This window comes from Acomys russatus, chromosome 13, assembly GCF_903995435.1.
Source record: "Acomys russatus chromosome 13, mAcoRus1.1, whole genome shotgun sequence".
NCBI classification, from domain to species: Eukaryota; Metazoa; Chordata; class Mammalia; order Rodentia; family Muridae; genus Acomys; species Acomys russatus.
Window position 1 is genome coordinate 66,544,881 of NC_067149.1, and position 25,493 is coordinate 66,570,373.

At 42.8% G+C, this 25,493-nt stretch overlaps 1 protein-coding gene across 12 annotated transcripts in view; it reads right to left on the reverse strand.

Moving 5' to 3' along the window:
• Positions 1 to 25,493, reverse strand: part of Sox5 (SRY-box transcription factor 5) — a 775,369-nt gene that overhangs the window by 307,893 nt on the left and 441,983 nt on the right. For 7 of the 12 annotated variants that reach the window (XM_051155573.1, XM_051155574.1, XM_051155579.1 and 4 more), the window contains one exon: positions 7,885 to 8,116. In XM_051155573.1, coding sequence (XP_051011530.1) covers positions 7,885 to 8,115 — 231 coding nt within the window. In that variant the 5' untranslated portion in view covers position 8,116. The remainder of the gene's footprint in view (positions 1 to 7,884; positions 8,117 to 25,493) is intronic. The other 5 variants (XM_051155581.1, XM_051155577.1, XM_051155576.1 and 2 more) reach the window with 1 other exon arrangement.

Sequence of the window (25,493 nt, forward strand, 5' to 3'; positions counted from 1 at the left end):
GGTTGAAAAGAGTCAAACCATGGTGAAACTGTTTAAAGCTGAAGCTGCAAACACTACAAGAAGAGCAGCACCCTGTCTCTGGGAGCAGACGTGCAGAGCAAGCGGCAATGGGGAATTTTGGAACCAGCAAATGCCTCAGGATCTTATTTGCCAAATGAGTATATTAAAGATAAATTACCATTTATTACCAGCAGTGCATCAGGCAACAAATGTACACAGACTTAGAGCATTTGAATGAATGTCCTGTGTTGATCTGTGGGGACTCAGTTCACACCTGTGTTATGGAGAAGCCACTGAAAGCTTCAGGAGCAAGGCCACTGAGCTCCAGCAATCGCAGACAGTAAGAGAAATCGAAGCTGGCCACAGCGGGGGCCCGGAATTCTCCAAAAGCCCAGGGATGTGAAGGAGGAAGTGAACATCAGTGCACTCTGCTTCTGGGTTCTCCTTCCTGTGGCTTTTTCTGATCACGGAACTATTGAGACCCACAAGATGATTCATTAGGAAGCTTTTTCTGGATACACATGATGGTTCGTACCTGTAATCCCAGCACTGGGGAAGCTGAGGCAGGAGGATTGCCAGAAGCTCGTGGCCAACCTTGGCTATTAGTATATTCCAAAGAGAAGGGAAGTGAAGCAACAGAGGAAAGAAAGTGAGGAGGAAGTGGAGAACCCAAAGTTAAGCATCTCGAATAGGAACTAGTTTGTGCACAGACCCGTCATTGCCTGCTAGGAGGTACAGAAGACTACCTCCTTTCTTTGTCAGAGTCATTCTGACTAAGAAATGACACGCCCATCTACTGCCCAAATCAGGACCACCATCAAACAGGGCACCAGTCTTGCTCCTTATTGCAGCAGCACCTTAGCCACAAATGCTATCGCTCTCCCCCTGAAGCAGAGACAGTCACCCCATAAACCAAGCAAACACTGAGCCCCAACAGATCAGACATGGTTTTGTCCTGCGTGGTGTGAGTGTCATGTATTAGGAGCTTCCCCATTGTTTACCCTGAAGATTTTGCAGGATGCTTGTGACTGCTGCTTTCCTTTCCAAACTTGTTCTGCTCAGAGCTCTCTCTGCTGGGGTAAAGTATTTAAAATGACAAAGCCAAACTCCAGTGTAAGGAGCTTGCAACAGCAGAAGTTAAACCTGTGTGTGTGTGTGTGTGTGTGTGTGTGTGTGTGTGTGTGTGTGTGCATATGTACTCTAAATAGTCTGGGTACCTAGTGTTGCTTTTCACGTGGGAACTATCTCAGATTAAACTACTTTAATCCTCCCAAATCTCAGTCACCCCTCAACAGAAAATCATCCCCATCTCCACAAGAATTCCAACATCTTACATTAATTCTACTTATTATATATGGCGATCACTCTAGCTTAATTCCAAACATAAAGCCTCGTGTAGGAAGACGTAGCCTCTTACTCATTCCTGTTTTACTTTCTGACAGTCACTCAATGTAGCAAGAGTAGGCTGTTGAACCTAGACTGTCTGACCAGCAAGCCCTGGGACCTTCCTGTCTGTCCCCCATCCTCCCGGCCCTCCCCTCCCCCAGCGCTGTGATTACAGACACACACCCTGTGCCCAGCATTTGACCCCCACCCCCACCCCCAGCCCTGGGATTACAGACACACACCACTGTGCCCAGCCTTTCTGTTGGGGATTTGAAGGAAGGTCCGAAGGTCCTCCTGCTTGTGAGGCAAGTGCCTTACTTACTGAGCCATCTCCCCATCAACATTTCTGTGACTTCCTAGGGGCCAACTCCTCCCACCACAATAGGGGCTGATCCACAGGGCATGGGCACAGGACAGAATGATCTAGTGCCCAATTTCTCCAGCAGCTTCTGGGGTCCTAGCTGACTGTGTTTCACTGTCTCCATCCCTGAAAGCCCTGGGGGAAATTTCCCAGCACAATACACATAGAAAAATTGAACTTCCATTCAAACACAAGTCTGGAATTGTGTCTAGATAAATTGCACCAGGGGGTATTTTGTGACAAAGTATACAGGGTGATGTGTGTAACAACGTAATTTAATTGTATGATAAACATCAATTTACCATAAAAAAAAAAAAACAAAAAAACAAAAACCAACAAACGCAGACTTGTCAGCATCTTACCTTGTTGCAATTGAATTAGCCTTGTTCAGATAAGAAGCCTATCTCTTCCAGCTACAACAGGTTAGAGATAAACCCGTGAAATCGCTCTCCGTGCGGAGTGATACCACTTGTGATCACAGTTTTACACTAGGACCAGCACATGCTGTCTGGGAGCTTATGTTATCTGAATCTTACTAAGTCTATTCTATGTGCTATTAAACAAAGAGTGTCCCATGTCCACATCATTCAAAAGTAATTACTCTTTTGTCTAGAGTTTGGGATAGGGCGCTCCCTAAACAATGGAATTCTCATTATTGTAACTAGCACAAGGACCTCCCTGGCATAGCAATAGTGGGGTTCACCATGCCACGATAGCTTAAGGCTAAGTTTAATATACAAAGGTACCAGACATTGGAAAGCTTACAGAAAGCATCAGATAAGAATAGTAATCTTTACCACCCCACAATTAAGTTCTTATTCTGTGATTTATTTTTGAATGACACACATTCCTCTCTTTTTCTTAAATTTCTTGAATAAATACCCAATAGGTAACACTATCCTAGATATCAAAAATGCATAATTGATTCTTATATTGTAAGAAAAATTCATATAAAAAGCACCTAAAGTTGCAGCTACAATATAACAGTTAAAGATAATCTTGTGTGGAAAAGATGTGTAAGTGCTAGCCATGAGCCTGAGCATACCAAACGCCTCTTTCTTCTTCTCAGTACACAGAATGGGTGTTTATTTCAGTGACTAAGGCTGGCTCTTCTGTTCGGGAGCCTTGCTATGGTATACTCAAAAGCCCAACACTGTGTCTTTTATTAACAGTTAACTTGAAACATCTTATTTTATTTCCTTGAGGACAGGAGGCAGGAGGGACTCACAACAATTGTGTCATGCGTACTCCAGTTCTGCAGTGTTGAAGCACACTGACTCTCACAGACACCATCGGAGTACACGATGATCGTGAAGACCCAAAATTATGAATATTTCCAGAAAAATACCATAAATATCAACTGTAAATGAGATGCCAAAATATCTCACATACATAATATATTATGTATGTGTACACACACACACACACACACACACACACACACTGTACACATAGCCTAGCACAGGGGGATATAACTTTAGTCCCAGTAACTTAGAAGGCTGACAGCTGATGGTTTGAGCCACAGTCAAAGGTATTATGGTACCAATGACTCTATGATTAAAGGGTGCAGCTCGTTGGCACTGCTCTTATCTAGAATGCCTAAGTCCATTGGCTGGACCTGAAACAATGCAAAATGAGAAGTATCTGTGCGCTTATTTCTTTTTTAATAAGATTCAGTTACATCTAGAGCAAGGCACTCCGACGGCTTCAAATTGAAAATAGCATATTGTTCCTTCAAAAACAAGAGCGGTTTAAAGAATCAAAAGAAAGCTTGGAAGAGCAGAGTCGGCTTTAAAAAAAAAAATAGACAACAGATTATTCTGGAACCACAGGTGGTGGCAGCTTTCATTTTACATCACATTTGCACTGGGGCTGAGAGCTCACCAACAGATGCAGCATGCAACCAGTCAGAAAAATGAGCACCAGGGGCTGCTTCCTCTTCAGAGCTGCGCCCATCCCTCGGACACCCACACACCCTGTGCTGACTGGCAGGAGGCCGCCTACGTCTTTCATTCAACCTGTCCCTGTCAGACTGTTCTTAAGGTTAGCCTGAATCGCGCTACCCGTTTTGTCTCCGAAACTCTGAGGCAACAACCAAGCCCACTTTAAAGATGCAGGCAAAACAAAACAAAAACTCACAGGCTGGGACAATGACTTGGTCTGTAGGGTGCTTGCTGCACAGGCAGAGGCTTGGAGCCAAGCTCACCTGTCAGAATCACGCATGGCCGCGTGAGCTAGGTGGTCAGATAGGCCAGCCGAGACCACTGAGCTCCACGGACACTTAGAGACGCTGTCTCAAAAATAAGGTGGCAAATGCCCAAGTAAGACACCAGTGTTGAACTTTGGCCTCTAGATGTGCATGCAATGTATTTATGTGCACCAGAACACAGATGTACACACACACACACACACTGAGCTCCACGGACACTTAGAGACGCTGTCTCAAAAATAAGGTGGCAAATGCCCAAGTAAGACACCAGTGTTGAACTTTGGCCTCTAGATGTGCATGCAATGTATTTATGTGCACCAGAACACAGATGTACACACACACACACACACTGAGCTCCACGACACTTAGAGACGCTGTCTCAAAATAAGGTGGCAAATGCCCAAGTAAGACACCAGTGTTGAACTTTGGCCTCTAGATGTGCATGCAATGTATTTATGTGCACCAGAACACAGATGTACACACACACACACACACACACATACACACATACACACACACACACACATACTCACACATACACACATACACAGATGTTTAGTCATCTCTACACACAGGACACATGTAAAAATTAAAAAAAAAAAAACCAGAAAACAAATGAACAAACAAAAACAACAACAAAAGATACGAGAGGACTTTTATTATCCATAGGTTAAAGGTCAGGATGGTTTTTCCAGGGATGGCACAACCATCCTTTCACATGGTGTGTTGAAAATGAGAAAGGAGTCAGGGTCTTCCACTAGCTGTCTGCCAAAGTTACGAGGGCTTCTTTGAAGAACACAGCAGCATCCCGACCGCCATCACCTCACCCCCCCCATGCCTGCCTCGCACAAGGATCTGCACTCTTACAGTAACTACCATGTGTGTACCACAAAAGCTCACAGCTGCATTCTCCCCAGCAAGCCAAACCCTGCATAAACTCTGATTCACAGCATTTGTACTGCTTACAGCTACCCTTCCCTACCCCAGATTTTCTCTTAGTTAGAAATTTGGTTTATTCTCCAAATACTCAGAAAAATAAACAGGAGTTCAGGAAGCTCAGAAAGGCAGGTCAACACCCTTGTTAGGTTCTTACTTAGGCCTTACCCCTTTTATAACTGGACTCTGAATTTCTCATTTTTAGTTGGTGACGGCCATGGAGTGTGCAAAGTTTTCATCTCAGGAAATCTCTCTGGACTGAAACTTCACATGGAAAGTGGCTCCCTGATTTTTCCAGGCAGCCTTTCAGGAACCACTCTATAATACAAAGATCATGAAGCATTCTCCCTTTTCAAAGATACTGAGTAAAATTGTAGAGAATATATTTCCTTATGAAACATAAGACTCTATTGTGTGAAGAGGACAATAGTCCATTATAAAATAGAAAGTATTCATGTTGAGTAATGATACTATAAATACATTCAGCCATTTTGATAAGTGTTTATAACAGGTCTTATTGTAAGAACTTGCTATATCCTGACTTCTTCCCAGACAGTACATTAGTAGGTATCACTATAACTCTGAAATTTCTAGAACATAGTCACCAGGAATTGACATTTTTGAAAACTTTATCCTCAAGTACTCAGTATTTATTGAGCCATATAATGTCAAATATTAGTCAAGTCATCATAAACTGAGCATCATTTCATGCTTTATTCCAGAAAAAGTGTATGTGTATCTGTGTGTGTGCCTGCCTGTGTATAGACCTGTCTGTGCATGTGTGTATGTGTGCATGTGTGTGTGTCTGTGCACATGTGTGTGCATGTGTATGTGTGTGTGTGTCTATGTGTATCAATAAGATACACTATGACAGTGTATAGAGACAAACATCTGAATGCACAGATGACACGTGGAGCCTGAGAAAAAAAAGGTGCAGTGCCATGGTCTCCATTGTCCAACAATGGAGTAAACCCATCTAAGATGTGGTGACCTTTCACCTATTCCTGTGGGAAAAGCACATTTACCATAAAGATGAAAATTTAAAATAATAAAGATATCCCAGGGAGGAGGTATAGAACTTCCATGAATGGTGTTCATAACTGTGTGTGTAGCTGGGCAGCCAGAGCCTTGGTCTAATGCAGATGACTGGAGAAAAAAAAAAACTAATCATGATGTGGGGTGTTTTATATAGGACCTGCTGCTCAGGTGAAGCAACTTGGAACATACATTCACCAGTAGGGGAGCAATGTAGTTCATTCTCGGCTAGCTGTATCTGAGGGAGGTATGGGGTGACCTAACAGAAGGTCTGAGAAGTTAGGGTCATGACATGTTCAAGTGCCCACTCAAGAGAAGAAGGGATGACGAATACAAGAAACATCTGAGGTAGAAACAAACTGAGAAACCACTCATGTGGTACAGGAAAGTCCAAACGCCGATGTCACTAGTGTGGAATTAGTCATTTGCTTAAAAACCCCAATAACTTATACCACAGCCCATCTCAGCCACCACAGTGGGTCTCAACCACTTTGGGTCACAAATCTCCTGAAGAATTCACTGGAAATCACTACTCAGACTGGTTATTTTAATGTTTTTATCTAGTATTATTGTGTGCCTCTGTATGTAATCATGGGTCTATGTGCACTAAGGTATGCACCCAGAGGTCTGTAGACAGCTTTCAAGAGATGATTCCCTCCTTCCAGAGTGAGTTCTATGACTGGAGCTACCTTTCTTAAGTTTATGTGTCCAGCATCCTTGCATGCTGAGCCATCTCACTAACCTGTGATATTTTCTCATCAATAGAATTCCCTGTCTGTCTCCAGAAGACCCATAAACTATAGATCAGAACTTTATGCTGTCCCAATGTTGCCATTTTTTTTTAACTTAACCTACCTCTCTCGGGCCCATTCATGTTTGAGTATGCTTAAAATTCCCTTATCATTACCTTGGCGCTATTTCTATTCAGTCCTTCAGACTTATATGTATGTCACTGTCAAGGGGAAAATCTATCCAAGAAACACCCTTAGTTTGGTACTGCCTGAGAGCAGGCAATGGCCAAAACATTAAGGGGATAACACATCACAGAGGCACAATAGCAGATGGAGAATCTGACATCTCACCATGCTGACCTACGTGCACCCACCCACCTGCTCTTTCCTCCCATGGACAAGAAGATACCGAGCTGTAGCCTCCAACAGAATGACAAGTGACCAGGAGAGGGAGAGGGAGGAAGCGTCAAGCATATGACTGAGCTTGCCAAGTGACAAACAAGAAGACATCAACTATGCCTGAGCTCTCGTGAAGGAAGGCCAGGACTACGGACCTCGAAGTTAGCCTGCCTAGGTGAGTTTCTGTGGCCTGGAACGTCTTTTAATTTCACTTTGCCTCAGATTCCTCGAATGGAAAAGAGGCTTACTAACAGTAGCTCACTAGATTACTGTGAGGGTTATGAATTATTGTGGCTTGACTCCTCCTCTACATGCACGTAAGCATGAGCATGCACACACACACGTGTGTGTGTGTGTGTGTGTGTGTGTGTGTGTGTGAGCATGCAGCCTCTCATGTGTGCTGTGTGTATTGCACTATCTAGGAGGGAAAATTCTAGTCCTATGTTCAAATAATTGAGGACTGCTTGGCCAGTGGGCTTAACAATGATGAGTGTAAGCATTCATAGCTAATATCTCTTCCTCAGGAAGAATAAGAAGCCAACTTTGATTCTGCCTAACGTTAGCCATGCTAGCGTAACACGATCAATACATTTTGTATGGATGTCCCCCTAATTATGTGTCAGGAGCAGGTTTCTCAAAAAGCAAACAAAGGGCTAATCATCACTGCTATGTTCCCTTGTGGAGTCCAGTTACTAGAAGGAATTCTATGGTGCCTAAAGTGAATCTTCTGTGTGGCTCGTAAACACATGATCATTTCAAGCAAAAGACGGAAGCCAAGCTATTAGAGGGATAGACTGGCGCGGACAGGGAGACCGTGAGAAACCTACCATTGTGTTGTGCTGAGCAGTGGGGGTCCTAGGACCACAAGTCTCTTGCGTCAGCAGAGAAACTGGCTGAAATTCCTCAGAGTGAGGCTTGTTGGGAAAACTCACATGTAAGGGAAGGTGAAAGGCTGGGAGCCTCTCACTCTCCTCCTCTTCCACTTTCTGTCTGCTTGTCACCATGGCTACCTCTCCATCTGTCTCCCCATACGGAGAGGCTGGTCGCTTGGAAGACATCCTGGAAGGAACAAAAGAGGAGAAAATAATGAAACCTCCACATAAATCCTTAATGCCGTCATTGTGTGCTCAGGGGCCATTGTAACAGAAATGCCTTTTTGTGCTGGCGGAGAGCAGGAAGCCATCCAAACACCACTGCACAGCACACACAATCAGAAACAATGGCCAAGCAGGTAGCGACAGAACAGGGCTTGTTTGCTGTAAGAATAATACACTAATATAGCACTCTCTTGTATTCTGGCTTCTTAAACAAGAAAATTCACCTAAGAACACTGCACAATGCAAGTCCATTCCATTCTGAGGGGAAGAAAAGTATCCATCTAGTTTTACACTGTGATAGGCCTTATTCAAAGCGGAACATCTGTGAATAGCAAATACTGTGGGCAGTTTAAAAGAAAGAAAAGCACTAAAATCTCCTCCATCAAAAAATATAATAAAATAAATACATACTCTCCACTCTAACAAGTTTGCCTTGCATTAACAGTAAGATTACTGCAAGACAGAAATACTCCTGAAAGTGGTTCTCAGAGAAATGGACAGAAAGTTAGGTATTTGTTCAAAACTTGAGAACTACACACATTTTGTCATCGGTGACTTGTGAAACATTTAACCCATTCTGGCATTTGGTTCTAACACCAACATGGTGAGGTAGCAAGTCACACAGGGATATTTTTAAAAGTTTCAATTCTAGCTGCATAAGCCTACACAGTATTTAAATGTGAGTTCGCAGTTATTTGCTCCTTAGAACAATTAAAGCCCAAAAGAAACCCCTGTGCTTTGGTTTGGCAAGAAAGGCTAATTGAAACCAGGTTTAGATAAAGGGACAAGAATTGAGTATTATCCTCAGTAGGATTCAGAATATCATTTGAGCTTAAAATACAGGGCAAGCCTTTTTAGAGAAAGGAGCTGCTCTTTCTCCTACCATGAAAAAGTTCTACATGGAAATGGAAGAGAACTAAAACATCCAATGTAAAAGCTGTCAGCTGTCTTGTGGAATATACAGCTTGACCTGAGATTGAAAGGACAGGTTTATCTTTTGGTGGTCGCTCTTCTTCATGATAGGAGGAGTGTTTACAGACCTTTCCATTTTTTTTTTTACTAATTTATTCTTGTTACATCTCAATGGTCATTCCATCCCTTGTATTCTCCCATTCTTCCCTCCCTCTCATTTTCCTCTTATTCCCCTCCCCTATGACTGTTCCTGAGGGAGATTACCTCCCCCTATATATGCTCATAGGGTATCAAGTCTCTTCTTGGTAACCTGCTATCCTTCCTCTGAGTGCCACCAGGTCTCCCCCCTCCAGGGGACATGGTCAAATAAGAGGCATCAGAGTACATGAGAAAGTCATATCCCACTCTCCACTCAACTGTGGAGAATGTGCTGACCATTGGCTAAATCTGGGTAGGGGTTTAAAGTTTACCGCCTGTATTGTCCTTGGCTGGTACCTTAGTTTGAGCAGGACCCCTGGGCCCAAATCTGCCTATCATAATGTTCTACTTGTAGGTTTCTAGGACCCTCTGGATCCTTCTACTTTGCTATTCTCCCATGCTTCTCTCATCTAGAGTCCCAATAGGATGTCCTCCCCTCTGTCCCAGTTTCCTGGTAAGTGAAGGCTTTCGTGGGACATGCCCCTTGGGCTAGTATGCAGATATAAGTGAGTATATACCATTTGAGTCTTTCTGCTTCTGGGTTAACTCACTATTTATGATCATTTCTAGCTCAATCCATTTGTCTACAAATTTCAGGAATTCCTTGTTTTTAATAGCTGAGTAGTATTCCATAGTGTAAATGTACCACAGTTTCTTTATCCATTCTTCTACTGAGGGATACTTAGGCTGTTTCCATGTTCTGGCTATTACGAATAAGGCTGCTATGAACATGGTTGAGCAAATTTTCTTGACCCTTCCATTTCTTTACTCTAGACCAGCGGGACAAGAAGCTGAAATCACATCTTCCCACGAAGGCCTTTGCTACTGTCACATACAGCGCAGCCTTTTACATTTCCAGATGATCTATTCCTCACCCATGAAAATGAGTCCGCCATTCATGCTAGACTTCCTCTTGCTCACTTTCCTCATCTTTAAACTGAGAGGCATCCTCCTTAAGTCAGGGGAGACACTCACTGACTGCAAGCTCTTAGGTATACTGCAGACTTCAGCCAGCCCACATGAATCTCCATACTCAAAAAGACATACTCAAGAAAGAAAGAAAAAAGAAAAAGAAAAAAAAAAAAAAACTCAAAATAAGGGAGACTTTTTCTTTGAAGAGTTTAGCTGTAAAATCACTGTGCCCATCAGAAAGCTTCTCCCAGACCTTCAGTACTTAACTGTAAACTAATAGCATGACTCACAAAGTGCTTTAAAGGAAAAATTAATAGTGATGGTGTTGACCAGCCAAGATCAGGATAGATCAAGAGGAGGAAGTGTTTACAGGCAGCTGTCGTGGGAGCTCTCAGCGCTCAAGTGATTATTTGTAACAACTTTCACTTCCGTTGCAAAGGTCTATCCCAAGTTGACTCTAAAGGCAGTGAAAGGGTGAACATGGCTGGAATAAATCCACTAAGTGTTGTTTAGGTCTCACTGGTAACCTCACTAACTAGCTGCATTATCACATGTAACAAGCTCCTAAACACCAAACACACTCCAATTGCAGGGCTGAGTCTGTGTTTAAGATGCCAACATCTCCTCCTGGTTGGAAGAGCACACTCATGCATGGCTGACACCCTTAAGGCCTTTGCGGAGAGACTGAACATAGTGCATTAGTAGGAAGTCTAACCACTGGCTGTTTCACCTGTGAGGAAACCTCAGCACTTACGGTTTGCAGGAGCATCAGTGTTCTCACTGGAACTGATAAAGAATACCAATGGCACCCACCATAGTTTTTTATGTAACCAGTCTTCCTATGCCTAAAAATTCTAGGGTACTGACAACCCTTGGCCCCTGGTCATCATGCAAGAAAATTAGCTCCGCTGCTCTCCAAAGTCATCACCACCCTGTGGTTCTCAGAAGGAAGACTGAAGTGCTGGTTTCTACTTTGCTAATGTCATTATTAGTGAAACCTAGAAGTAGACATACAGAGAACGAGGCAGAAAGAGGGGACGTTGGCACTGTTCTCAACATGTATGGCTGCCACAGGTGAACGGCGTGGACCCATGGCTAAGTTGTATTCGCCAAACCCAGCATCGCACGGAGTGAAAAGTTCAAGGTCATGAAGGTAGAAGGCAACTGATCCCCCAGCTCCATTTTCAAAGTATTATAGGATGCCCTTCACGTGTTGGCCTTTGGAAACCATGCTAATAAATGTCAGGTGAAAGCCTTCTGGAAGATGGTTAGGTACCTCACTAAGAACACGCATGCTTGTGATTCAGGACGGATAAGTTGGTAAAAAGTAAAGCTCCTAACAAATTATACAGAGAGCCCCAGACTGCAGTCCGCACTGCAGTGCCCGTGTTTCCCGTTTACGCACACACACAGCAAAATGAGCAACAGCAAGACACCCGAGGGATCCACTGGGTGGAGCAAAACATCAGGGGCTGACAGTAGAAAGACACCCCAAGACTCACTGAGGCTTAGGAGGGCTGCAGTGTTGCAGGGGAGGGCACCTGGGGGCAATCTGAGACCAACGTGTGATCTTCCCTGCTTTACCCAGACTTCAGAGAAGCTGGCCCAAGACAGAAGACCTCAAGATGGCGGTGCCTCGTGGGGCTGTGCTTCACGAGTGTAATAGTGATATCTTAAATAACTTTTATCTAGCCCAGGAAACTTTCTTCAAAGAATTCATGTCTCATCTAGGCCACTTTAAGGCAATAATAATACAAATGCAAGACTCTTACCTAATAAGATTTTTTTTTTTAACGAAATGCCGGCGTCTTTGTCTCGAGGGTTTTATGAAGTGACTAAGTGGACTTTATGTAAAGGGAATAGAAATAGTGAGAGTCAGTGGAGGCTAAGATGCAACTGAAACAAAATCCGGATGCCCCTGGTTCCACAAGGCCAGAGGTTCCTAGGACCTGGGACGTCTTAAGGGAGAGGAGTGACAATGAGAACTGGGAGTTGGAGGATAAATGGAGCTGGCTTTCATGTAGGAAGTACGGGTGGAAGCAGAGATGCAGACGGAGACACTTTTAGAAAGTCAATATAAATTTAGGGTTCAGGTTTATTTAGGAACGGGAGCAGATTGAGAAGCATGGATAGAGTTCCCATCCCTCCTCTATAGCACTCCTGGGATGCTGAGTACATGAATGGAATAGATAAGCAACCGTCCCCTTGGAAGGAGCCGTTGGCTTTCGCAAAGAATCTCTCTTTTTTCTCTTTCCTTTTTACTCTAGTGTTCTGCATAATCATGCTACTGTGCTAGTGAGATGGACGGTCTTCTTAAAGCGACGGGGTCTCCTGCCATTGGAGGCAGGGTCTCCAGGTTGCTACAAGCACTGTGCATGGAGAATGCCTCCCTTTGCACTCAGTCATGGAGAAGGAACTTACAGGGAGGAAGAGGAGTTACAACTGCCAACATGAAGTGAAACCAGTGGTCCTGAATGCTGGCAGCACGGTGGGATGACCTGAAAGCTATTGGCATGAGTTGAATGTCAGGACTATTTAGAACTCCTTAGCAAGTCTAAAAATCAGTGTCTGTCACAAAACCCCAGGTGCTCATCAAAACATGGCCCCACCCACTCGGGACACCTGGGCCCTAATCCCTAGAGTCTGTGAGATTTGTGTTCTATGGAAGAGCTGGTTTTGTAAGTGGAAGATGTTGAAATCTGAAGATGAAGAGACTGTAGCCGGAATTGTTCAGGGGTCCAAAGTGACCCTCATGCTTTCAAACCGGAAAGCCGGAAGGGGCAGAGTCAGGCACAAGCTGCCAGATTCTGTGCAGCAGGAGAAGATGAACCAGAAAATGCAGAAGACATCTCTGTGTTGGAAAAAGCATCTAGAAGAGACTCGGCCCAGAAGGCACCTTGATTTTTAGGACTTCTGGCTTCAAACCTGAAAGTCAAAGCCACTCAGTATTGGCATTGTGGTACCAACCCCCCAGTAAGCCAAAAGCATGGGTTCCACAGTTGGAATTTGATCACCCCTTCCTCCTCCACACATGGACCTGCCTTGCTCTCCTTTCACACAGATTTCTCCTCAAATCTCTTATTCAGTAACGGCTCATTCAAACACTCCCCAAGGCCAGGCTCCCTCCTTCCTTACTCTTCCTAGGCACAGTATTTTATACTTATTTCTTTGTTTATAATCTGTCTCTCCCACTAGAATACAAGATGAAGACAGACATATTTTTATTCATAACTTCTTGATCCAGGTATAAACATTTTTTAAAAATTGTCTTTCAAACACATCTATTAAATGAATAGTTCCTAAGGCGACGACCGTCGGACTGGCAGAAGCTGCAGGGCCTGGAAGGTCAATCCTTACTGAACATGCATGCTGGCAGCATGTCTCAGATGTCAGAGAAGCCCAGCCGAGTGCAGTGTTGTCCTCCTTTTTGGAATTCCTATAGTGGCCTTTTACATGCGTACTTCTCACATATTAATATTCTTATAAAGATCTCTTAACCCTGAGTTCTTATAGCAATATCTTATAGTTCTGTTTCAAATGTGTGAGAAAGGCAGGAGAGACTGCTCGGAGGCTAAGAGGGCATGCTGTGTAGTTCTGAGGATCAGAGTTCAAGTCTCAGCAAGGGCCATGACCTTGTTGAGGGGGCAGTCACGGCGGCTTTGACTTACATTTCCATATAACCTAGTCCTCCAAGCTAAGACAGATATACTTATTTATACTGCAGACAACTCCTAATGGGCAGCTGCACCATGGCTGTCGCTGCAGTATGAAAGAATGAGAATGAAATGAACAAACTGAGTGAGAATAATTTGTTCCTAGAAAATGACCATTGTGTTATGAAGAGACAGGTAGTGAAGATATATTGGATTTTCTGGTTGGCCTTAATTGAGTAAAAGAAGACATAAACCCATCCACCCATCCACCATCCACCCACCCATCGATGCATCCATCCATCCATCCACCCATTCAATCAATCAATTAATTCATTGAAAAATACTTAGAGAGTGACTCTGCATTTCAAGTAGATGGTGACATAATTAAGAAGTAAAGAATATCTCTGTAGTATGTGCTCTGTGAGGGACGGATAACAGAGAGAGGCTATCTCAGTAGATTGATTCCTCCATAACACTAAGATTGAACAGAAACCAATAAACACAAGAGGAAAAGCTTCCCATGAAAAGTGAGATTGTAGAGCACATGCACACGTGCACACACACACACACACACACACACACACTTAAAAGGAGAAACAAAACAGTGTGGGGGAGGAAAAGTTTGGATGAAAGAGCAGGGAGGAAAAGCAGAATATGAAAAGGGAGGATGAGCTTAAATACTGAAGTTCTGATTAAGCATCAACTTCCAGTAGCTAAACTAAAATGCTGAAACTATTCAGGGCCAGAGAAGAGCTGGTGAGAGTTCAGGAGTCACATAGTAACCACATCTAACTAGTTAGTTATGTGTGTGTGTGTGTGCGCACATGTGTGCCTATGAGAGGTGTGTGTGTGTGTGTGTGTGTGTGTGTGTGTGTGTGTGTGTGTGTGTGTGTGTGTGTGTAGGCCAGACACTCAGTAGCATTCCTCAGAAGCTGTTTGCCCTGTTTACACAAACAAGATCCCTCGCTGAGGCCTGGTTTCCAACTAGGCTAGGTTGGCTAGCTATGAAGCCTCAGAGATCCATTTGTTCTACTGCACAGTGCTGGGACTGCAGTGTGAGCCAATAGTGAGTTTTCCTAGGTGCTGGGGACTTACCTCAGCTCCTCATGCTTGAGAGGAGAACACTTTACTGACTGTGCTTCCTCCGCATAAACAGTACTTTCAAAAGAGAAATGATTTGTTTTCAAAAACATTCACTTTTGGGAGATCACTGTACAGAGATGAGTGAGCACAGAAAACAACTGGGAAAAGTTCAACTGGTGTCTGAGGCAGTGGGATTGTTCTCCTGGCTGCTTCATGGGGTTAAACGGTTGGCGCACAGACCTCCATAATCCTGCTTCATGTTCTTCACTGACTCAAGAACTCTTTGCTGGCTGCTCTCTCAAACACTGGTTTCTAATGCCCACCCTTCTTGTGTTGAGACAAGCTCGGAGGAGATCATGTTTTGAAAACACTTAAAAGATGGTTAAAAAGATGAGCCCCGTTCTGAGAACATGGGATACGGATTACAAAACAGTGAGCAATTCCTTCCTTGGCTTGCCTTTTGGGATGTAAATGTCCCTGTAGATCCCCTAAGCAGGTTTGTCTCTGGGAAGGCCCTCCTGGATACTGTTAGAACATCTAAGAGGTGGCCCTAGGGAAGTCTTTGGGTCCTTGGAACTGTGTCCTGGGGGATTCTGGGACTTTCCCTTCCCTGTGTTGCTCTCCCTGCCTGAACCAGAGGCAACTGGCTTTGCTCCACATAGGCTCTTGCTGCCTCGCCTGAGCCCCCATAGCAGTAAGGCCAAGCAACCACAAAGCTTCCCTTAGAGATAAGGTTTATATTTCTGTACTCATACTTTCACTTTCTTGCGTATTTGTTCTTACAGTTACACAACGCTGGCTGATACCACACTCAATGAGCACACAACTTACTCTTACAAGTTCTTTTCCGTAAATGGAAAGACAGCACGTGGGGACACATACAGACTTTTTTTTTTTTTTTTACCTTAAGAATTCTGAATGAAGACAATTGACAGAAGGAACAAAACTCCATCACATATTAACAATCTATTCACAACAGAATGCCACCCACGCTATAGGTGGTACTGAAAGAGATGTGCAGCTTGAATGAATCTGTTTAAACTCAGATGGGTGAAGCACCAACGCATGCCTTTGAGGTATTATCTGGTTACACACTTAAAATGTCACATTATCAAAACAAAATATCTGTCATTACCATTTCTTTATGGATTTCAACTGTTGTTGTTTACCTCTTACAGTTTATGTTTTCTTTCCTCTTACAAGATTTACACATCATTTCCATACCAAAACTTGTCCCCCTGTCCTCTGAAGACACCACATCAATTCTGCAAGCCAAGTCTGTGCTTTATCATCTCTAGAAGTCTGCTGCAGGATTTATTTATGGTAAACATGCAGTCTTTCAAACTCCCCTTTAAAGTCTCTTTCCCTTCAGTGTCTCATGCACAACTTGCTTGTTTCCTGATCAGTTTTCCCTCATTTGAGGATCTCACACCTGACATTGTCCATTGAAGATTCTGATGTGGTCCCTGGGCTCTGACACTGTGTGTGAAAACAGAATTCATCCCTCGTGAAGACACACCAACAGGACACATGGAGGAGGGAGACTTGTGTCTCTTACCACACATTTCACCAGAGTAGAAACTAACAAAATTCAGCATCGTATGCAAGTCTAAAAACAAACGAGCTACAGTGCTTAGGATCTGATCTGTTATTCTGCTTAAAAACGGAACAGAATATCTTCACTGTGTATTACAAAACTCTGAGCTGCATCTAGAAAAGTGTTTGGTAAAAATGTCAGGGCCACCAACAGTGTGTATTAAAGGGACTTTGGAGGGCTGCTCTGTACCATGCCTCCTCCCGCTCTCTGGTCCTCAGCCTCAAGATCAAGCTCAACATTAAAAATTCACTTTGGTTCTCTTCTTCTTCTTCTTCTTCTTCTTCTTCTTCTTCTTCTTCTTCTTCTTCTTCTTCTTCTTTTTCTTCTTCTTCTTCTTCTTCTTCTTCTTCTTTTTCTTCTTCTTCTTCTTCTTCTTCTTCTTCTTCTTCTTCTTCTTCTTCTTCTTCCTCTTCTTCGTCTCCTCCTCCTTCTTCTTTTCTTCTCCTCCTCCTTTTTCTTCTCCTCCTCCTCCTTTTCCTCCTCCTTCCTCTTCTTCTTCCTCCTTTTCCCCTATCAGTAGCACTCCTTTTCCCTTCCATGATTCCTCATTACCATCTCTTGAGGAATATCACAGCTCTCAGGGAACACCTGTTCTCAGCCTCTCCCCTTCCCCTGAAGCCTGAGATGGAGAGATAACAGCAAGGCAGTCCATGGCTATCCCAGGAAATTATGTAGAATGAAAAGAGAAACCGTGCTAAGAGCAAAGATACTACATCAGACAAGACTCAGAACTGTGACATCCTTCCTACTAGAGCTGGGACCACAAAGACTTCCATATCAGGACTGCTTCAGGTATATTAGAAATACTTTAAGTAAGAAATGAAATTAATAAAATTAACTTTAAAATGATCAATTTTTGAGGTTTGATTTGGTTTTGCTTTAAAAAAAAAAAAAAGCTAGGGAGCATTCAAACACTGTCTGGGCTGCGCATGGAGCTGTTTGTCTTTAGCTTCAGCCTGAGGAGGCTGAGGTTGAAAGACCTGTTCTATGAGACCAGCTGGGATATTCAGCAACATCTCGGATGGATGGATGGATGGATGGATGGATGGATGGATGGATGGATGGATGGATGGATGGATGGATGGATGGATGGATGGATGGATGGATGGATGGATGGATTCCATTCTGCAGTGATTACAATTCGAAAGTGGATTCTTTTTCCTGCATTCTTTTCTGTTTCATTAATAACACAAACTGCTAACATTCAATATAAAATTAGAGCATCTCTAGCAAGTGAACACTCGAAAAGTCCTCTAAGTAAGAAGATACTGCCTTGGCTGGTGGCTCACGCCTGTAATCCCAGCTTCTCCAGGCAGGAAGATCAGGAGTTCCAGATCAGCCTCATCAACATAGTGAGTTCAAGGCCAGCCTTAACCACTTGGAAAACCTGACCCACAGAAAACACTATTCCTTTATTGTAAGCAACACAACACACATAGTCGATAGAACTAATATATTTAGTTGAGTGGGTCTGCCAGCTTAAATGTCTTTAGGTTTTATTATATTTGTTTAAAATTAAACCCATTAAATGCCTAAAACAGTAACTCAGAAAGGAGAGAGACTATTGAATGTGGCCAGTCTGCACTAGATGCAACCTTTCCTTTGCTCAGATGGAGAAAAGATCTAGGAATTCACTCTGCTGTCACAGCAAGGAAGAAAGATGAGTTTTGGGGAAAGGTTGCATGATAAACACAAAGCCATTTTCATCCAGAAAAAGCCAGTAAATGTTTCAGCAGTATGCTAAAGTGGTTTTTTTAAAGCACCAAAACTACTACTCATTTGTGAATTTAAAAAAAAAATAGCAGTGAACATTTTCTACCTGCACTGAGATGAAATCTGCCTTTACTTGGGTCATTAATAATTCTTATAATTGAATCCTTTTTCTCACAGACAGAGACACCAATTTTGAGCTATTAACATTTGGTTAAACAATTCCTCTAACCATGAGACCACTAACCTTTAACTGTCTTGAAGAAAACATGGATGATTGAGATGTCTAAATATTGAAGACACAATCCTTTTAAGTTGTCATGGAAAATGACCAAAAGTAGAACTTGTAAAAAAAAAAAAATGAAAAAAATTAGCACCAGTCCATAGCTGGTCATGTGTTGCAAATCATTCAACCCACGTATTGTAGCACACCGGCCATTAATCACAGAAACAGCAGTTTAACCTTCAGCCGTCTACAGGTTAAAAATGTCAGAGTCCTTTTGTTGTGATTACTTAGATTACGTAGAATAACGTGGCCTTAGGAGCTGGGATTTGGAAGTTTTTTATTTATAGACACAAAGGGTATACTTTTTAAGGAAATAAGACGCCTTTCCATTTAAGACTGGTCTTGCCTTTTTGACAGCTGTAAGTCCACAGGATGTGCAGGGGTGATTTAAATTTTACATCAGAACTGTGACTGCGCCGGACTTTCCCCCCCTTCTCAAGGGAGGCATTGTTCTTGCCTTTCCATAACCAGGCGTGACAGCGCCAGACTGGAGTCATACGGTGGGCCTCTGAGTCAGCACGGAGGAGCCTGTCTCCTGAGCCTCCGCAGATGCCCAGCTCCTTGTGTGTCTGAGAGCCGGGCCGACAGCACAGCCATGCACTGTAGTGATCAGGACAGACAGAGTAGAAGGGAAAGTCTAGAGAGAGCAGCAACTCCGTCTTCCAATACAGGCTGCAGAAGGCTTTTATTAAACATCCTTTCCAAAGGAGCCAGACCCAAACCAAACAAAAATCCTAAGCCTCGGTTTAATTTGAGTAGCATTTTTTTCCTAACCCTAAAGTGCAGAAGCTGGATGCACCCGTCACCGTGTGTTCTGTGCTGGAGAAACTTAGAGGAATTTAAAAGTCAGAAGTCTTTTGGGTTTTTCTGAGACATATAGTTGTCACATCTATAAATTCCTGGTTACAAGCAGTTGGGTAGGCAGGGACAGGAAAGGGCATGAGCACCCTGCTAAGACATCCACTAAAACTGCCTGTAGAATCCTGTAAACAGGGGCAATCTCTCCCTGCCATCAGCACGGTTGCTAGTGAGCAGGGGAACCAGTCGGTATCTTTTGTTCTATCCTTGAATGAACTCTTCAGGGAAGTGGGAGGTGTTTTGTGTCAGGTAAATATGCTACCGTGTGTGTGTGTGTGTGTGTGTGTGTGTGTGTGTGTGTGTGGTGGGGACATGAAAAAGAGAGACAACCGTGTTACTGTATTTTTCAGACCATAAGATGCACTTTTTCCCCCCGGAAGTCAGGGGAAATAGGGTGCTCCTTATGGTCCAACTGCTGTTTTTACTGTTTTTCTTGTTTTACTGCTCTAAAAACTGAGTGTGTCTTATGGTCCAAAAAATATGGTATGTCAGGATATGTTAATAATAAATATTCACTTTATGGGAATATCTCAATCGTGGACTGGACATCTCATTTTAGCATAATTAAAATCAGATGACAATTGCTTTCATTTACCATGGCATTCTAAAGCATTTACTTGAAATTTTGTCTATTTTAAATAAAAATAGAAAGTAGGAGCAAGTATCTCCTGATTTGTTAGCCAAAAGGTGTATAGGTCACAAGTAACTAGCATGACCTCAGTGAATAGTGCTAATCTCTTAATGGTGCATGTCATTTTCTCAGTGTTTTCAGGAGGATGTGACCATGTCCACCTATGCTCCCATGCCATGTGCTGGGGGCCTTTTTAATTGCTTCTTTGCCATATTCGTCCTGAACAAAGATAGATGTCCATCGGTGAACATCACTGGTCACAGGAAGAACATACAGAAAACAATTAATCTGGAGTAGGAGAGGGTGCCTGTTTCAGTTTACTGGCATGAGCCCTCTGCATAAATATCATTTCACTTGTTATAATGATTAAGTCGTGTTGACCTTTGCAGGATGTCAGCAAACTGCAATAAAGAGCTGAAAATAAAAAATGAATTTGCCTTTCATTGTAACCTTCTTGAGTACGTATGCTTGGAGTCCCTCCCATCTCCTTATGGGGCTGTCTTAATGGGTGCTCACTCCTGCTGGCTGAGCCCCGCCCCCTCACAATACTGGCTAAGTCTAAATAAATAGCAAGTTGTTCCATAATCAAAAGTGACTTATTCTGAGTGTGGCATGTGCATTAAAATAAAATCTCTGGCATGTTTAATTTATTTAGGATCTAATAATGATGACAAAAACAATTAAGTAACCAGTCTAGTTTTAATTTCTTTTGTTTTCAAAGGTCATTGTGAAATCAAGCAAGTTAAGCCATCTAAAGCAACCCCCTAGAGAATAATCCCACAACAGAAACGAGAAAGGGCTCGCAATTTTTTTTAAATGTTCACTGGCTAGGCCAGTGAGGAGAAATATCAGGAGCCTCTACTCTCTTTCAAGTCCAAATAATCCTGACAGGAAGAGTCTTGGCTCTGCTGATGGTGGGCAATTTGGAAGCCTCACTCTTTTCTTTCCAAGTCCACACAGAATTGTTTGCAGGCTATGTCTAGTGCAACTGGAGAGGAAAAAAGGAAACCAACGAACTAAGCAGAAATGTTTGTGTTATATTCAAAACAGACTGCAAAGAACAAATATACAGAGTGCAAGCCTTCCCTGGACAACTCCTCTCAGCTACTGTTGAGAGAGACAGATTTTCTGAGCTGCCCAGAAAAACTGAGGGATTTGACATAACAGTCTCAAAAATACGAAAAGCAAGAAGTACAAGCATCTATCAACTCAAACGCCAAAACAGCAGGGTGCAGCTATGGCTGGTGTCTTAAGAATGCCAAGCCCCTCCATTGGCCCCTTTTATGCCAAAACCCCTTTGCTTAGATGAATATGAAGTCAGTCCACAAGCTTCGCTATTTTGCTAGCTTGACCTCCAAACTCATTTTATGTTTTAACTATTTATTTTCTTCTTCTTTCATTGATCTTTCTTGGTTTAATGCATTCCCTGTGTTTTTAGAAACACACACACACACACACACACACACACACACACACACACACACACACACACACACAGATGGGGGAGGAATAAAGCCTGATTCATACTGCCATCGGGTGTAGCCACCCTAGCCCTTTCCTGAGAATGTGAAAGAGCTATGGAGTATTAACTGATAGGATATCACCTTGCTGGAACCACAATCAAAACTCAAAGTATATGTACACATTAGAGAGAAAAAAAGAAATCATCAATTTTTTTATAATACTCTGGGAAGTGAAAACACACAGAAAGATCTGCTCACACATAAGTCTAACAGTGAGCTTACTCCCAAACTCTCCTCAGTTTATATTTCAAGGGCATCATATTGCTCTACATTTGACTATGGCTAAGCACATTTACTTACGACTATTCTCCAAAATACTGTCACTCCAAGAGACACTGCTGCATTAGACCATAATTTAGACAGTGACGTCACTAAATTTCTTCTTTCTAGTTGCTAAAGTACAGTCAGCAAAAATGTTTACTCATAACCACATATCCACCCACTTCTCCAGACAATGTCACAACTGAATACACACGCACACGCGGGCGCACGTATGTTCACACACACAAACACACACACACACACACACACACAGAGGGGGGTGGGGGAGAGAGAGAACCCAAATGCTGGAATGTTGTGCTTTCAATACAGAGTCGGCCGTGTGCGACTTTATAGGTGCTGTTGCCTGCCATCTCTTCACTTCTCCCCCACAGCTGAACAAAGGCCCAGCTGTATAAACCGAAGACCACAGTTAAGGGATGGATAAAACAGGGAGGGCTGTCTGACTGACGTGCTGACCACTGTTGGAGCTTATGAGGAGAAAGGAGCCTTGATGGGGAAAAGTAATCACCCATTGCTGCGCACACTCCCCCTTAACCTCGTTACCACATGTAGAACACTTTTTTTTTTCCACTATCCAAACTCCCCATTCCAGTCCCCCACAACTGAAAGACCTTTGTATTCCAAGAGGCCCGGAGTCCTCCCCAACCTTCCCCACCCTGCTCTCCTTTTCTTTGCTTCTTTTATTTTTCTAGACTTGTTTTTGTTTTGTTGCTGCTGGCAAGTTTGAGGACAGATGATAAACTAGGCTCCTTAAAAATCTGGTCCCCCTCTACCACTCCACCACCATTTCTTATGGCTCAACAACCTTCTCTTGACTTCAAAATAATTGTTTAAGCTTAAAAACTTTAGAAGATGATACATCCTATTTAAAAACGCAAACATGTATAATTGTGGTAAACTGAATGATGGCATCGATATAATTTGTGTAGGACACATATGTCGAGAGGCGTTTATTTGTGGACATTCTAGAGAGTCTACCAACTGTGAGGTGGGACTGTGACAGGGAGGCACTTTCCCTGGGGCTGATTAATCCCTCACAGTCCTAACCCTCATGTGTTCAAAGCAGTAAACCCTGAAAACATTTACTAGGCATCCCAAGATGCACTTCCTAATTTCAAGTTTGCTATTCTTACATACTAGATTGACATTATTTATAAAGGACCAGAGCCAAATTCTTACCAAGGCTGCTACCATAACTACATTGGTTAATGAGTCAGCCAAACACATTAAATACCAAGCAAATCCACGGGTCAAAGCTACCAGACATGTACGGTCAGAGATGCATCATATGCCAAGTTATTTCTGTTTGGGATGTCCTTTGAGGTTGGGACAAATATTTGAACATTATCAAATCCTCTATTTATCCATAGCAAGCCCCAGAAGCAGCACTGTTCTTAGAGGAATGCAAAGGGATTATTCCTTTTCAGACGGGGATAAGACCACACACCTCACCTATGTCGCTACAGGTCTAGTCAACACACAATGGATATTTGACATAGAAAATAGTTTCCTTAGAGTGAAGGCTGCATGGTAGATATTCTCTCAGGCTGCCTCTGCCAACTGCCCACCTGTGGCCAGCGTGGACAACAGCCCTTCACATTCTTACTTGGTTCATAAGGGAGACTCCTCTAGGGATGAGTAGGGAATAAGTAGTCAATATTTGATTGCCACAAAGCAAGTTTATCAAAGTCTATTTTAAAAAACCAGTACTGGTCAATGTCATGTCCAAATCCTCCCAACGAAATGGAATATGGAGGAACGATGTGCATATAAAGGAAGACAGCTCACTTTGAAGGGAAGAAATATCTGCAAACTTACTTACGTGCCATCACAATCTTACCATCTTCCCCTGGCTTAAACCCCATATTATTTATAATGTGTTAGAAAACACAGAGAATCAATAATCTGAAAAATTAACCTAACACTATGACACTGTTATGAGCAAATGGTTCTCCTCCCAAGAAATTGATGATGAGACATACGCACATGTGTCCACCCAGAACTCGCCAACAAAGGTATTCACAGTAGCCAAAAACATGGAAAAAACCCAAGTATCTACCAGATGATAAATGCAAAAAAAAAAAAAAAAGGTGACATATGAACAGTAGAATATAATTTTGTAACAAATAGAAGTGATGTGCTGATGGACGCTATAATACACAGGAACCCATATAACACTGTTATGTGTAGAATCTGATCACTAAAAATAAAATATTTGCCTAACTTACATGAAATGTCCAGAATAGGTAAACTTTTATAGCAAAGAAAGGAAAAGTCGGGCTTGGCTAACAGGAGGCAGAATGGCAGAGAAGGGTGGATGGCTGCTAACGGTAGAAGACATCATTAAGGGGGACGAACACTGTAAATTTAAGTTGTGTTTATGCAAGCACAATTACAGATGTAAAGAAATATGACTTTATGAATTATACATTAAATATGTATGCTTTGTGGCATATAAATTATATTTCAAACAAACAGTATTTTACAACGTCCACTATAGTGATTATTGTCTTTGTTTTACCTACAGACAAGGGGTTAGGGACATAATCAGGCCTAGTGAGTTCTCCTGGTGTGAACTAGACTTTGGAGCTAGACTTGACTATAGCTACAGTAGCTCCTCCTATTACACACCTATCTGGCTTCCCATTTCATTTTCAGATGCCCACCCTCAACCACAGTTTGAAAATATTAAATGGAAAAGTCCAGGAGGAAACGATTGGGACAGTTCAAGGCACTGTACTGTTCTGAGTCACATGAAGATGCTGCTTTTGCTTCTTGAATCCTCCCTCCACGCAGCACGCCCATGATGTGGACACTGCCAACATGTCAGCCATCCGGCATCCACCTGGCCTTGCAGCTTGACAATGGTACTTATGTTCAAATAGGCTCCACCTAGTTGCTTGGCACTACGTCACCGTGCCTATACTTCACCGCCATCTTTATCTCACTACATAGACCGTGACACATCATCCCAAGTGGAAGGATGAGTGAAATGCTATGTCCCCTGAGGAAGAGAGTGGCCACAGTCTCCTAACCCACACAATTGTGTTTCCATTGTTCTGTTATGGCGGATGATTTTTGGTAATCTCTTCCTGTGCCCAATTAATCAATTAAACTTTAGCACAGGTATGCAAGGATAGAAAAATAAACAGCACGTGTGGGGCTGAGAACCCAAGAGTCCTCGGTTGTGAATCCCGTGGGTACAGATATTTCTGAATCGTTACGTTTTCATTATCAAGCACAAAAGAGATGTGGAACAGCTTTTCATAAGGGAGTTTAGATATATGACTTATGTTTGGTTTTTCTAATGGTGGTGAGGATATGTAAAGTAGGCCCATGAGTTCACAGCTAATCTGGGCTACAAATTCTGTCTCAAAACAGTGCTAGAGTGTTCACTTCTATTATATTCATTTCAGTGCAGGATTTGGGCAGAGACCTTAGTTGAATCTCCACTGGGTAAATGGTTTTCTTCTGCCTTTACCGCTACAGTCCTTTGATGCACTTTCTTTGAATGCCAGTTTTGTACCAATAAAGTTATCAACCAGAGCAGAGATGAGAAAGCTCAATGCCACTGCCACGCACTGTGACATGTCCCCAGGGAGAGTACCGAATTTTAATCCTAACTCTTACTGATTTTTTTCCTTTAAGTGAGGTTCATTTTCTCACAGCCAGAACCTTCATCATGGGAAAGTCA